This window comes from Capsicum annuum, chromosome 2, assembly GCF_002878395.1.
Source record: "Capsicum annuum cultivar UCD-10X-F1 chromosome 2, UCD10Xv1.1, whole genome shotgun sequence".
NCBI classification, from domain to species: domain Eukaryota; kingdom Viridiplantae; phylum Streptophyta; class Magnoliopsida; order Solanales; family Solanaceae; genus Capsicum; species Capsicum annuum.
Window position 1 is genome coordinate 116,409,431 of NC_061112.1, and position 16,114 is coordinate 116,425,544.

Consider the following 16,114-nt stretch of genomic DNA (forward strand, 5'->3'; position numbering starts at 1 on the left):
TCTCATTAAGTCCATCGGACTCCGATTTCTCGTACTCTATTGAGGTTGCGCCAATATCATCGAGTTAAGCCTCCTCCAAGTTCAAAAATGGACTAAAACCGCCAAGAAACAAAGTTGTATACACATGTATACAGCAGTGTACATGTGATATACGGAGAATATGAGAAAAGGAAGCTGATCATACCGGTGAAGGACTAAAAAACATGTATATACAGCCACGCATGCACCAGATATGCAGAAAAATGCGTGCAAAAGGGTTGTGATATACAGCTGGTATACGTGCAGGAAAATGGGCCTAAAGTCCATAAAATGGGAAACCCAAAGGCTGGGCAGCTCACTGATGGGCCAAAAGGGGCCCAACTCTAACTTTAATCTTTTATTTCTTTTTATTTTGCAATTTATAGTTATTTATTTGTATTAGCACTAATTTTAATCAATTAACCTAGTGGTTTCTCACTTTGTTGCCATTCTATTTATTTTGAATTCCTCGCTTAGTTTATAATTCTTCTCACGTGATTCATCCTATCTAAAAAAAGAATTAAATTGGCTCTGTTGACTTTTTCTTAAACAAGTCTCTAATATATATATATATATAAGAGTACTTTCATCCAAAATGGCATTTGTTTTGTTCAAATGACTAATAGTCTACTTACGTTAAAATAATGACCATAACATCATATATATCACACATTAATATCATATGAATCACCCAATAATTGAAATAAATAATTTTATCTACCATATGAATCACCATAATACAATATGTATCACCCGTTAAAATTATACAAAATGTATCTATCGTTTGAATCACCATAATACCCATATAATGATATCATATTTATCATTCATATGAATCACCTTTTAAAAAATAAACATGTATGAATAACTAAATAAATTTATATATGTATCAATAGATTTTTTTAAAAAAAAAAGAGAGAGATTTTAGGAGAGGAAAAAAAAGTTGCATGCATTAATGGAGGAGAAAAAATCAGGAAGTAAGATGATTTAAGCATTAATGGAAGAGAAAAAATCAGAAAGGAAGATGATTTAATTGTTGATAATTAGGGAGATATTTTAGGAAAGAAAATCTTGAAGAAGTTAATGGTGGAGTAAAGTTGAAAAATAAAATTTTATGTAAATTTTAAAAAAGTAAGGGATATTAGGTAATATAGTCTCTTAAGTATGAGATTTGTGTAATTTAGCCTTTTTAGATTTAGGGAGTTTAGGGGATTAAAATAATTTCAGTTAAGATTTAGCCTATTTTATTTAAATTTTGACCAAATTAAAAATTAATCGGCCAATTTCATTGCAATTGTGGTTAATTTGATTTCGATTATGACCAAATTTAATAGATAGACTAAACTAAATAAAAATTCTGTATAAATTAATACCTCGCTTAATCCCGAGCTTCTTGATTTAATAAAATCAAATAAAAGTTTTTTCAAAATAAATTATTTTTGAGACAAAATTATATTTCAATCGAAATTTCAACCATTCGAATCAATTTTCAAGATAACCCTTGATTAAAATCCAATTTTTGTAAAAATGATTATTCAAGTAATGATATTACACAATCTCATATGTATGGATACAAAAAAATATAATCACTGCTTAAAATGATCAAATTACCTAGATAAATACTTGAAAGAATTTTTTATCCAGATAAAATAAATGTTATAATTTTATTCAAAAGAGGAGAAACTCGGGATTAAACTTAGTCGTGAAGGGTAAAAATTAGGTGTCAACAACTGCCTCCACCCCCTCTTGGATAAGGTGGATACAGGTAACCCTGGTCAAGAGGAGTTTTACGTTCCTAATTTTTGTTCGCCCATAAATTCGTTTATGAAAGGGCTTGGTTTTTGCATGAGTTTCATGGAGTTACGGCCGTACCTCGGTATCAGGTTTTCAACATATCTCAGGTTACAGTAGAATTCAGGCCACTGGTAGTTCATAAAGCTTGATTTTAAGCACGATTTTCAAGGAATTCACAAGCTAACCCAATTTTGAAATTTAGTAAAGTCGAAAAGCTAGGGAATAAATGGATTGGGGGGAGGTTGGAATGCAGTTGAGTTTTTTACATGGAGCTCAGCCTACATATCCTCGAGACTCCAAAAATCAAACAGCCTGTAGTTTGACTCGAACTGTGGAAAACATAGTCTTTTATGCTAAAACGACCTTTTGGCTCAGGATGAGCGACGGAGAATTGAGCTAGGGACTAGAGGCTTGTGATTATCTCATTTAGAAAATATGGGCCCCTCACACATGTAAATATGAGCTGCATAAACATAATTCCCAATGCTCTAAGTGTACGTCACCCAGATTTGAAGAAAAAAGGAAAGTTACTTTCAGCTTGAGTTTAGAAATACTCCAAAAGTAAAACTGAAACCACATTCCCAAAATACCCACATTCCTTCTAATGGGGATGTGGTTTAATAGTAGTGGAATTCATCTTTTAGCCCGTGCCCAAAGAGTTTGATATTCCTCTTCGGATTATGTCCCAGTTTACTGCTAAGAAAAAGTTTCATGTTGTGTTGCGTCCTTTTTGGACTCGTCCGCACCTGTGGTTTTGGTTTGAGATTTTCATCCTCTTGGATGCTCTCGACAATATCTCAAACAATGATTACTAGTAATAAACATAATTCACAAAGGGATATATAGTATTTTACCATATCTCTGGATGAGTTGTTTATCTAAAAAGTAAATTCGTCATCCAGTGTACCTATTTGGAGAGAGATAATTTGCAATAATAGAAACAACAACCCTATTGGTTGGTCGAATAAAATAGTTTTTTGTCAATTGAATATGTCTTTGAAGTAGGGTGGTCCTCTTGGACATCGATAACACTTTGTGTAGAATGGTCCCTGCAACCGCTTAATCTTATGTTGATGTGGCAATCCTATTGACCGCCTATAATGCTTGTCGTATATGGAATGATAACCTCTTCGACTATTGACAGAGATCTTTTGCATGTGCCTGAGGTAAGTCTTACGCATCTTTTGTATCGTTACGACCTATAGGTTTCCCTTGAATTGTCAATCTTTGTATAATCCTGCGCATTATTTGATATTTGATATGATATGACTTAAAGATATCCTTTGAGTTTCTAGCATTTTAGTAATCCTGCACATTATTCGACCTTTTATAAGAGATGACTTATAGATATCTCTCTAATCGCTAGCTCTCAAGTATTCCTGCGCATTATCCGACCTTGGTTACAATATGGATTATAAATATCTCTTAAATTGATGGTCTTTGGGTAATCTAGCACATAATCGATATTGGATAAGACGCAAGTTATAGAGAACCCTTGGACCTATTAATGTTGCATATTTTTTTATAAGGATTTAGTTGTGGCTTATGGATAGCCTTCAAACTGTCGATCTTCGGGTAACCACGCACACTATCCGGTTAGGATGTTGTTGCAGCTTACAGAAGACCCATGGGCTGTCAACTCGTGGATAATCTCACACACTATTTTATCTCAAATAATGTGACCTAAATGACCCTCGGATTGTCAATTCTTAAAAAATATAGTACGTCGTATGTTTTCGAATAACGACTTATAGACATCCTTCGAACCATATGTTTCTTAAGATCTAATAGTTAATGCTATTAAATCTTTGGTGATTGATGTACTTGAAGCTGATGAATATTTCTTAATGCCAGACTGTTTTTCCTTTGCGTGATTTGATAAGATATGAATACTTCAAAATATCCGTCAATGCCAGATTCTTTTGTCTTTGCATTATTACCGAATATATATGGAAATGCTTCTGAATATCCTTCAACAATAGACTCTCTCATCATTGTGTGATTAATGGATATAGAAGACTTTGAATCAATCGTAGGCATCATATGCAATATGGAGATGCCCTTGTATTATCGTCTCTTCAAAACTAGTTGGAGAAGGCGATATAGATTTTAGGACACGACCCTTACGGCGTGGTCCTCTTGGCATGACCCTTTCAGCATGGCCCTCATGGCATACCCCTCTCGGCATGGCCCTTTTGGAATGATATGATATGATGTAGTAGGAAGATAAATACGAATGCAAATAACCGTGCAACGATTGTAGAAAACATCACCTTGACCATTCCATTAGCATGTTGGATATTCTGTATGTACCATTTCAGACATCCATCCTTGATTTTCTTTGGATGTGAGTGAGTCTCATTTTTCTTTCCACGTTTGATGATTGATTTTCTATGGATGTGAGTGAGTCTCATTTTTCTTTCCACGTTTGATGATACCTGTAACCACAGAAAACTTATTAGTTTTGTAAATCTCAGTTGTTTTTAGCTTCTGACCATCTTAGCTCTTTCTTATCGGCCTTGGGATATTTGGATTTCTTGTATTCCTTTAAACCAAAGGAATATGGTGAAAATCGATGCTTTTGTTGGTTTTTGTTGGCTTCAGGATAACCTGCATCCACAGAAAAATTATTAGTTTGGGATAAAATTGATCTGTGTTGATTTCCTCGGTTTTTAGCTCCTTTCATCGCCTTCATCGGGTTCTCATCTTCTTCAAATATTTTTCATATTTTGACTCTTGTTTTGACTCCTCAGGTTGGTAGGTGTAAGGCAAAATCAGAGCATAAATTAATTTAAAGTAAGTATTTTTACAAATAATTGAATTTTAAAAAATTATTTCAAAAGATTAGGAGGAGTCTCTGTCAAATAAGTCATGTCATATACGAGCTTTAATGGACATTCTTGGGTCGAGGCATTGAGCCTTTGTAGCTAAAGGTCCATGAAGTCGACTCCACTCTTTCAGCACCGAAATATTTGTTGTCATCTTTGAACTCTTTAGTACAGTATGGTGGAAATTTTGAGGTCTACCTCAAAATTTCTACCCCAGTTACTATTATCTCTCTCAAAATTTAATTTGGCTTTCCAGAGGATGATCTTATTCTGTTGAATTTTTTGAGATTTCTTCTCAAAAAATTCTGCCCTAGTTTCCATTTCCTGAGGTGATATGACCGAGTCTTTGTGGTGCCTACGTATCCTGTTGAATAGGAATCAGGTCAAACGTAGTTCCCACAACATAAAAGAGAATAAACTATAGTTAAAAGGGTGATCGAAGCTGACAAAGGCCGTCTATGTATCCCATCCTTGGGAATTTAAGTTATCACGTAGTTTAAGATAAAAGAAAAGGAAATTTTCTCCTAAGGGGTTGACCGAAGTTGACATAGGCCACCTACATATCTCATTCTCGAGAATTCAGGTCAAATGTAGTTCGTACATCAAGGAATGGGGAATTTTAAAGCTATTACAAAGCATAAAAATAATTACAAATGAGAAAGCAGTTACAAGGAAATAAGCACCAAGGAGCCCCATATAAGACATAGTATCTCCTTACCGCATCAGAATTGATTGGCTTAGTCCACCTTTGGCCATCCATTTCAGACAAAATCATGGCTCCTCCCGATAACTCTTTGCTGACTACACACAACCCTTGCCAATTTGGAGAAAACTTCTCCTTATACTTTTCTTGGTGAGGAAAAATGCATTTGAGTACCAGTTGTCCAACTTTAAATGTGAGAGCTTTTACTCTTTTATTGAAAACACGAATAATTCATTGTTGATATAACTGGACATAGTATACAACACTCATCTTCTTCTCATCGATCATCATAAGTTGTTCGCGATGGGCATGGACCCAATCTTCATTACTCAATACCGCTTCTTGGATGATCCTTAAAAATGGTATCTCGACCTCAGTGGGTATTACTGTTTTTTTCCCATCGACTAGCACATAAGGAGTTGCCTCAGTCGAAGTTTGGACTGTTGTACGATATCCCAGTAAGGTATAACGCAGCATATCGTGCCACGATCGGTGACTATCAACAATCTTTCTTAAGATCTTCTTGATGTTCTTATTTGCAGCTTCTACTGCTCCATTCATTTGAGGGCGATACGCGATTGAATTTTGATGAGTGATCTTGAACTATTCGCATACCTCTTTCATTAAATTACTATTCAAGTTTGCCCCATTGTCCGTGAGGATCGATTCGGGTATCTCGAATCGGCAAATCAAGTTGTTCTTGACAAAATCTATTACTACCTTCTTGGTTACAGCCTTATATGAGGTAGCTTCTATCCATTTGGTAAAGTAATCAATAGCAACTAAACTGAATTTGTGTCTATTAAAAGTCGGTGGCTCAATTAGTTCAATAAAATTCATGCCTCGACCTACAAACGACCAGGGCGAGCTCATAACATGAAGTTCATGTGGGGGCACCCATATATCTGGCACTCATGACATTTTTGCACAAACTTGCTACAGTTGCTTTCTATGGTCATCCGGAAATAGTCGACTCCTAGGATCTTCTTAGCTAAAGTGGATCCATTCATATGAGGTCCACACATTCTGGCATGGATTTCTTCAAGTAATTTTATAGCCTTAACGGAATTAACACAGTTCAGATATCCCAAATCGGGGGACCTACTGTAAACGACTTTCCCGTTCAAACAGAAATTATTGGCCATCTGACGGATTATTTTCTTCTGATTGACGTTTGAATCTTTTGGGTAAGCTCTGGATTCTAAATACCTATTGATGTCGAAGTACTTTGACTTTCCGTCTGGTTCTGCCTCAACTTGTGCACAATGTGCATGTTTCTCTTTCATACTTATTTCTAACGGATCAATGTAACTTTGATCCCGATGTTGAATCATGGGGGATATAGTGCCCAAAGAATCAGCAAACTCATTTTGTATTCTTGGAATATGCTTAAATTCTACTCCCTTGAATCTTCTGCATAACTCTTGTACCAACTTTACGTATGCCGTGATTTTAGGGTTCTTAACGGCCCATTCACCCCAAACCTGGTGAACTAATAGATCAGAATCTCTAATGACTAGTAGCTCTCGAACATTCATGTCAATATACAACCTAAGACCGAGAATACAAGCCTCGTATTCAGCCATATTATTGATGCAAGGAAAGCATAGTTTGGCGGTAATCGGATAATGTTGACCAATTTCAGATATTAAGACCGCCCCGATTCCCGAACCCTTGAAATTAACCGCCTCATCAAAGATTCTAACCTGGGTATAATTCAGCAATGTCTTCGCCTACAAACAATACCCCTTCATCTGGGAAATAAGTTCATATGGGCTCATATTCTTCATCAACTGGATTCTCAGCTAGATGATCTGCTAGGGCTTGCCCTTTAATTGCCTTTTGAGTCACATACACAATGTCAAACTCACTCAACAACATTTTCCATTTGGCCAGTTTCCCCGTGGGTATGGCCTTTTGGAATATGTACTTTAACGAATCCATTCTATAGATGAGATACGTTGTATATGATGTCAAGTAATTCCTCAGCTTCTGGGCCACCCAGGTCAATGCACAACATGTCCTTTCCAGTAATATGTAACGAGCCTCATATGGAGTGAACTTTTTACTCAAGTAACAAATCGCTCTTTCTTGATTTCTTTCTTTCTTTCTTTCTTTCCAGCATCATCATGTTGCCCTTAAACACATCCAAATGCATTGTCTGAGACAGGTAAATACAACAACAGAGGGCTTTCTTCTCTTGGAGGAACTAGTACTGGTGGACTGGTGATACGAGAACAGGCTATAAACCGAAACTAATCCTAAAAAAAAGGGAAATAAAGATAAAACAAACACACTTGAAGCAAATAACACACGAATTAAGAGACAAAACACAAACTATATTGCAATAACAGAAAGATAGTCAGTGAGACATAACCATCACAATACAATAGGAACCAAGGTGTGTATCAAACACAAAAATCCACTAAAGCTTGCAATGAAAACACCACACTTTTACGTTGACACAAAAAGAACTCAAAACTCCCCAAAGCACCAATGTTTCTAAGCCAATTTGCACCACAAGTGATTCCACAATCAATGATGCCTTAGTTTCAATGGATTTTCCAAGCCCTACACTACAAACACTTCTCATAAGAAAGTTCACTCAATATTCATCTAAAACTAATGAAAAATAGAAGCCTGAATGTCTATTTATAGTTATTACATAAATACTAAACTCCCCTTAATGAAAAGGTGCTTGTATTTAGTATAAAATAGAGGCATCAAAAGACCACAATGCCCTTAATGAAGCTTAAAGGTGAGTCGCCTCTTGAGTGTGAGTTTTGAAGTGTAAAAGACCAAAATTACCTTTAAGTGAGGCGCCTATGGAGTGTAAGGCTCCTTCTTCTCTCTTCAACTTGGGCAATCCTTTGGAATGGTTCAAAATTCCTTCACCTATCTTGTAAAACCGAGCTTGGTCCTTCGAGAAAGATTTTATACTCTTTGCACTCGTATCAACTAGATAGACAATCCTTAATCCGATCAAAATCTCAGTGGCATTCCTCAGTCCATTTGTTTGTCGCATCTTTCTTTAACATCTTAAGGATTGGTTCGTAAATAACCATTGACTGGGCTATAAAACTGCTGATGTAATTCAATCTTCCTAAGAAACTTATGACTTCCTTCTTCGTCTTCGGGGGAGGTAGTTCCTGGATCGCCTTAATTTTTTAGGAGTCAAGCTCGATTCCCCTTCTGCAACTATGAAACCCAATAGCTTCCCAATCGGTACCCCAAAAGCACACTTGGCAGGATTCAGCTTCAAATTATACTTTCATAACCGATCAAAGAAGTTTCCCAAATAATCTAAGTGGTCCAATCTCCTGCGATATTTAATGATCACATCGTCCACGTACACTTCAATCTCTTTATGGATCATATCATAAAATATGGTTGTCATGACTCTCATTATGTAGAACCAACATTCTTGAGATCGAAGGGTATCACCCTATAGTCATAAACACCCAAGGTGTGATGCAGACTATTTTCTCTATATCTTCTTCATCCATCAGTATTTGATGATACACCACAAAACAATCCACAAATCGATGTATTTCATGCCTTGCACAATTGTCAATAAGAATATGAATGTTGGGTAATAGAAAGTTATCCTTAGCATTGGCTTTGTTCAAGTCTATATAATTGACACAAATCCTGACTTTCCATCATTCTTTGGCATTGAAACAATATTGGCTAGCCATGTTGGATATTTTGTGACTTCAACCACATTAGCTTGGATTTGTTTAGTGACCTTTTCCTTCATCTTTAGACTCTGATTTGGATGGAATTTCCGCACCTTTTGCTTCACCGAATTGAACCCCAGATTAATTGGAAACTTGTGCGATACAATATTTATACTCAATTCTGGCATATCATCATAGGACCAAGCAAATACATCAATGTATTTCTTAAGCAATCCTACGAATTCTCTTTTCTGTGCTTCTGTAAGATGAACACTGATTCTGGTTTCCTTGACTTCTCCATCATCACCTAGATTAACTACCTTAGTTTTCTCTAGGTTGGGCTTTTCTTGATCCTCAAAATCTTTTAGTTCTCCTGTTAATCGATTTAGGGCAATTATTTATTCTTCATAGTCCTCACATTCATTATTGTTTGCTTTGATTTGTTTATTTAGCTCTTGACATGACATGACATAGGCAGGTTTAAAATTATTATTACTGAAATCATAAATAACATAAGTTATATTATAGTGATCGAATAATATGAAAAATAAGTAAAACATGTTTGCAATAAGGGAGCCTTTTATTAAGATTAAAAACATTACAGACACTGGCTATGATCTGCACTAGTGCGGGTCTGAGCCTTTTGGAAAACATAAAAAGAAAAAATGAGGTAAATAAAAATTAAAGGGTGGTTCTCGAGCCTCATTCGAGCTACCACCGATTTTGCAAAAGTTAATTTTCATCCTTTCATCTACCACATCAATCGGGGAGTCATGATTCGAGTAGAAGTCCAGTTTGACAACTTCTCCTCTGGTTTATCTTTCCTAATCTCAGTTTTCTCAGGGAAGTGTTCTATAATAGTGTCACCCTCTCCGAAAAAGTTCCCTATTCCATTCTTGAGATCATTGCTTTTAGCCTTTACAGATACAGAAAATGACTGGTAGAGCGAAAGAAATTTCTTTGCATTTTCATCACTATTACCAGTCATTCCTTTCTCTTTAGAAACTAAGTAACAATTAACGGAGGGGTGTTTATCTCCTTGGAAGTATTGATGATCAATTAACTTTTGTTAACATAGATCAATTTCTACTTATTTGATTACCTGATAAAGTTAAAACAATTCTAAAGCAAACTTGTTTGATCCCATCAGTAGTAAGTAATGCAAGATATCCAACATAAAGTTACTTTCATCTTGGGTAAATTGATCCACGGGTGGGTATTGACTCAAAAGAAATTAATAGGCAGGACTTTGTCCATTGATTTTTGGATAAATGGGTCTTAACGGGATTTTTTCCAAGTCGTTTGATCTTAGACTCATACGACTTCCTTTTGACACAATGAGACACAATAATTTTAAAGGATATAGGTCGGGCCAAAAGGCTACCTACGTATCTCACTAAGGAGAAATTAGGTCATATGTAGTTCAAATAAGTAAGGATAAAACTTTACTTCATTGAAATCTTATTAGAGTTTGTTACATCAACAGAACATGAAATGGAAAACGACTACAAGATGAAACTAAATGACTAACTCTTAGATAGATGCGGCCATTCCCACTTCATTCTGCTTCTTCCACATCTTGATCTTCTATGGGTGATATGGCAGGAATTACTGCTCGACCTTTCCTTTATCCACCAGCCTCTCTAAATCCTCTTAAAAGCATGGCAAGTCTCCAAATTGTGCCCTTCAATGCCTCTATAATAGTGACAAATCTATCTGAATTTCTTCCAAGCCTTATACATTGTATTAGACTTTCTTTCCACCGATTCTAAAATTTTAGCATAGATGAGCTTTGAATAGATTTCATGGTAGTTATCTTCAAACCTTATGAAGTCGTATTTGTAAATTTGTACGTCATTGGTGATGGGCATGCCTGGATCTACCTGATTGCAATAGAGAATGGTTTGTGGTCCTCATAAATTATTTATTTGACCATCGTGGATCATGTTGCAGATCCTGGCCTTCAAATCAAGACACTCATCGGCAGTTTGGTCACATTGGTTTGGATGATAATGACATCTCTTGGGAGCATCCTTGGGAAAGCAACCAAATCCTTCCATCCTATCAGGTTAAAGGACCCTTATATCATACGGGATTTGATAAACTGTCGAGCATGTCATGATCTGGGGGCACAGAGAGTATCCTATGAAGAGAGCTCTGAGGGTGATCTTTTCACTTCCCGACCTAATCCTAGTTGGCCATATGACATCTCTTTTAATATTGGCCCGGCAGTTCTCTCTAAAGTTTGAAGGTTGAGCTTGCTCAAACTTCTTCTTTTCCTGCGCGATCAACTGCTTGACTTCGGTAATTTCCTTGTTGACTTGATCGACCCTCCTAATTAGTCTCTTGATTTCCTCTTTTTGTATTTCCTCCATTTGGGCTAACTCCACTATCTGTATTTTCAGTCGTGTGATCCTTGAATCCATGACAAACTTTTCTGAAAGAATAGGAATATGTTTAAGAAGAAAGCTAACAAAAATGGTTAAGGACTTTCTAAGAAATTCGAGGACCTGTTTTGGGCGATCTTTCGATAGTAAACGTATATTTTTTGCCTAAAGGGTTTTCTAAGGCTTTGTTGAGGAGTAGATCAATTTACCTTTGATTTAACAATACACATAACAGGTAAATAGTTATATCACATAAGACAGTTATATCACACAATAATAGAATAATAAATAACATGTCCTAATTGGTGACCCTTTTGAGCCAAGAGTTGGCCTAGTAATTTGAAGAAAATATATGTCTTTTAAACCAGTCAATTATCCCCCCAAATTTTTCATAGATATATAGAAAGCCATAAATGTTTACAAAAATTGCATAAGGGGATACAATCTTTAAGGAAAGGGGAAATGATATGAAAAGAACAAAGTCCCTCACAGGGTATAAAAACTAACTCCTAGATGCTCCTCCATTGGATTTTGCTCTCTTAGATTTATCCACCTCTTGCCATATGTAATATCTATTGATGACCAGGTGGCTCCCGTATAATTGTTATTTATTCTCGTAGGTCATCTCCACTATGCAATCAATTTTAGAAGCCATGTGATCATCCAAATCAAGCAAACACTATCTTGCATTATCAACCTCTTGCCTAGCTCACTTTAACTCTTCTCTAAACTGATGTATAGTTGAGGCATCCTTCATATACATCTGCTGATGCACCATTTCACTTCTTCAGAGTTCGTACTGAAGCCTGTAGATCCAGATGTGGTGTTATGATTCTACATCAACGATTTTTGTGGGTACATTCGGGTCGGGGATCAATGTTCCAGCAAGATTCTCCTTCAATCACTCTTTGTAGGTATCACTAACCTCGGGATCATACCCGATACAAAAGGATACTTCCTTTGTCTTTCTTCTTCTCCACCTATCTACTATGTACTTTTTGAGTGGAGTTTCACCTTCTCCATACTCAGTGATGAATCTAATCATAGGCGCTATTTGTGGTGTTTCCTGGTTGATTTTAAACTGCCTAAGAACCCTGTCGGGGTTATAAGGATGAGTTCCTCTAAGACCTGGAAGTACTAAGAAAGTCCTTTCATTTCCTTGAGTAATGTAATTTCTTGGGCGAAGATATCTGATAGACCACTGAATGTTGTCCACTCTCAATTCCCTAAAAATCTTAAACCGAAATCCTAGAGATTCTATCCTCTTAAACCTATATAAGGACAGCCAAATGGCATATGGTGATAAAATATCTATCCTTATTCGAGGGTCCGGTTGCTCTACTCTGTGATGTTTCAATAAATGTTTCATCATTCACCATTGTAAGATAAGGTTGCACCCCTAGAAGATACGATGCCTTCCTTGACACTTTTCCAAAGCCCTATATATTTCAGCAAAGATCATGGGAGCTAGAGTATGGAACACTTTAGTGGTTCTATAATCTACTCCATAGAAAAGGGAGTGCATCATCATAATGACTTTTGGATAAATGGTATCATTCTCTCCTTGTGGAAACACCATAGTTCCAAGCAAGTCTACGGCAAAAGCAAATGCTTATTTCTCCCTCCACTTTAACTCTGATTCAAATATTTGTCCAAATTTCTCAAAATGTTATACTATTCAAATCGGCGATACAAATCACGAAAAGGTTTTTTATCTCCATCATGTTTCCCCAACCAGGTATTGTCGTTGATCGAAAAGGCATCCTTGATCTCCTGATGGTTCCATACAGCATGGACTAGGATACTTTTGTCGGTTGCACTCTTTCTTTTTCTACACATGTCGAGGCTCTCATAATAAGTCATCACTTCTTCAATAGTGAGGGTCAATTTGACATCCCTGAATCGAAACACCATGTTGTCATCATCCCATAATATTGTTAGCACATGGATCATTTTAGGCCAAGCATCCATTTCTATAAGTGACGATAGATGCTCGATATGCGTGCTAACAATCTCCTTATCTTTTTCACTCATATGAGTCCACTATACTTTTAGGAAGTTATCAGGTCTGGTAACCATCTTGAATTGTCTACAGGGGTATGATTGAGTCATTCCTACATTAAAGCAAACAAAAGTAAGCCTTCCCTACCCCATAGGATAATTGATTGAATTAAGCAGACATATATCTTTTTCAACACAGAAACATGATTTGTCTGTAATTGGCTCGTGACCAATAGAGGCAGGTCAAGTTTTCTAATGGGCCCAATACCCCCTCGGGTATTGGGTTATCCTAGGCTCATGCCTAAAAGAGGATTTTGGTTTCGCTCTATCCTAGGTAGGGGTGGGCGTTCGATCGGTTCGGTTTGATTTTTAATATCAGTTCGGTTTATTGATTTTTGGATTGATAAAAATGGCATCCGTAACCAAACAGAAATAAATTTGGTTTGGTTCGATTTTTACAAATTCGGTTCGGTTATTTACGATTTTTATTTTGGTTTGACATATTAAAGTAGTTAGCCTCTCTTTTTCATAACTGGGCATTTAAAATTGATGGGTTTTTTTAGAAAAAATATTTTTTTCAAACCTGTTTTTCATTCCCAAATATAAATAACTATAAATAACTCAACATAAATGAAATAAAATGAAATAATCATAAGCTTAACATAATACATAACGTCATTAATCATTACACATAATATAACCTTACATAAATAGTCCATAAAATAGTCCAAAGTCACCAAAATAGTCCATAAAATATTTGAGTCACTAAAACAATCCATAAACAGTCTGCGGCGTATGCGAATTTGTTGTTAAATGTTAATTGTGAATGTGAATTACTAAATATTATATATATAAAATATAATATTATATTATATTATATATATATTAATATATATATATATATATAATAAATATATATATTATTTATTTATTTATTTATAAAATTTTAGTTTTTCAATTTAACCGATTTTAAAAAAAAAAAACAAAAAATCAAAACCAAAATTAAATTTCGATTTGTTTTTTTAATTTTTTCGGTTTAAACAAAAATATGTCCATCCCTAATCCTAGGTGTCTAGAGTGAGCTTTTGACCAGGTTCCCAAGCGGACAACTTTGGTTTGGAATACGAACAACCATTAGACGCCTAACATGCTAATAAACTGTCGTATCTCCAACATTTGATTTGGAGTTGAATAATAGGGGCTAGGACATCCACGAAATCCTGAACTATTTATATATTTTGAATGTGGGAATATGCCATGAAATGCAATAATTTAAAATTTACAAAAATTTATACACATAAGCAGACAAACAGTTTAAATTTTACAACCCAAATAGTTAGTCAAAGAAGTTAGCACACATTTGGTTAGAACCTAAAAAATTCCCAGCGGAGTCTCCATTTCTGTTTAATCCCTTTTCGAAATTCACTTAAAAGAAAATATTTGATTTTTCAAACTATTTCAAAAATTTAAGAGAAATTCGAAATAACTTTTAAAAGAATTTACAGAGTCGCCACGTGATTTTTAAAGAAAAATATCAAGAAAAACCTTATTGAAAATTTCAAGGATTCAAAACAGAAATAAATCATTAAAATTAGAGAAACTGAGTAAGAGTTCAATTAACGCCCTAAGAAGATTTTTAAGACACTTAGGAGCGTCCGTTTAAAAATGGTTCACCAAAAGATCACATTTGACTAACTTAATAAAGGGTGACTAACTTTGCAAAAAGGGTTGTTTTTACAAAATCACATGTTTAAAAATTGACATTTGCTTATTCAAACGAGAAATATTCTACTGGAATTGGAAAAAGTTACAATATATTCTACTTAATCCGATATTAATTTTTGAAAAAATCACGGAATATTTCGTTTAGGCTAATTTTGAGAAAAATTACAAAATGTTCTTCTTGAAGATTTCTTTTTTTACTCAATTCATAATTAACAGCGACAAGTTAGAGTTTTGAGAAACAATCAAGGAGTATGCTAAGTGAAGAATTTCTACTTATTCATGATTATTTCTAGAAAAAATTATGAAAAAAAAAATCTATCTATGTTAGGTTGCACATTTGAATTTAAAGAGGAAATACGTTGGTTTTTTTATGGAAAAAGAGGATTATATAATTATTTACTATTATTTATTATTATTATAAAAAAAGATCAATTTTGTTTTAAACAACACTTTTGAGAAATGTTAAGAAGATATCATGTTAAAAGTATTTTATCAATTATGGATGGTAAAATTTACAAGAAAAAGTTAACTTCTTGAGTTTGAAGAAAATTATTTTAACGTAAGTAGGCTATTAGTCATGTGAACAAAACAAATGTCATTTTGGATGAAAGTATTCTTATAATATATATATATATATACACACACACACACACATACATATATTTTAGAGACTTGTTTAAGAAAAAGTCAACGAAGCCAATTTAAGAAGAATTATAAAATAAGCTAGGAATTCGGAATTAATAGAGTGACAACAATGTGAGAAACCATTAGGTTAATTAATTAAAATTAGTGCTAAGACAAATAAATATGTATAAATTGCAAAATAAAAGGGAATAAGAGATTGAAGTTAGAGTTGGCCCCTTTCTGCATATCTGGTGCATACATGGCTGGAATTTAGTCATGTATACATATTTTTTAGTCCTCTACCAGTATGATCAACTTCGTTTTCTCATATTCTCCGTATATCACCTGTATATT

General features: G+C 34.9%; 1 protein-coding gene across 1 annotated transcript; it reads right to left on the reverse strand.

The window, feature by feature from the left end:
- Positions 1-5,574: 5,574 nt before the first annotated feature.
- Positions 5,575-6,929, reverse strand: LOC107858019. The gene is made up of 3 exons (XM_047407777.1): positions 6,284-6,929; positions 6,064-6,191; positions 5,575-5,946 (listed from the first exon to the last, which is right to left on the reverse strand). The coding sequence occupies exons 1-3, from the start codon at positions 6,927-6,929 to the stop codon at positions 5,575-5,577; spliced, it is 1,146 nt and encodes a 381-aa protein (XP_047263733.1).
- Between the last annotated feature and the right edge of the window lie 9,185 nt (positions 6,930-16,114).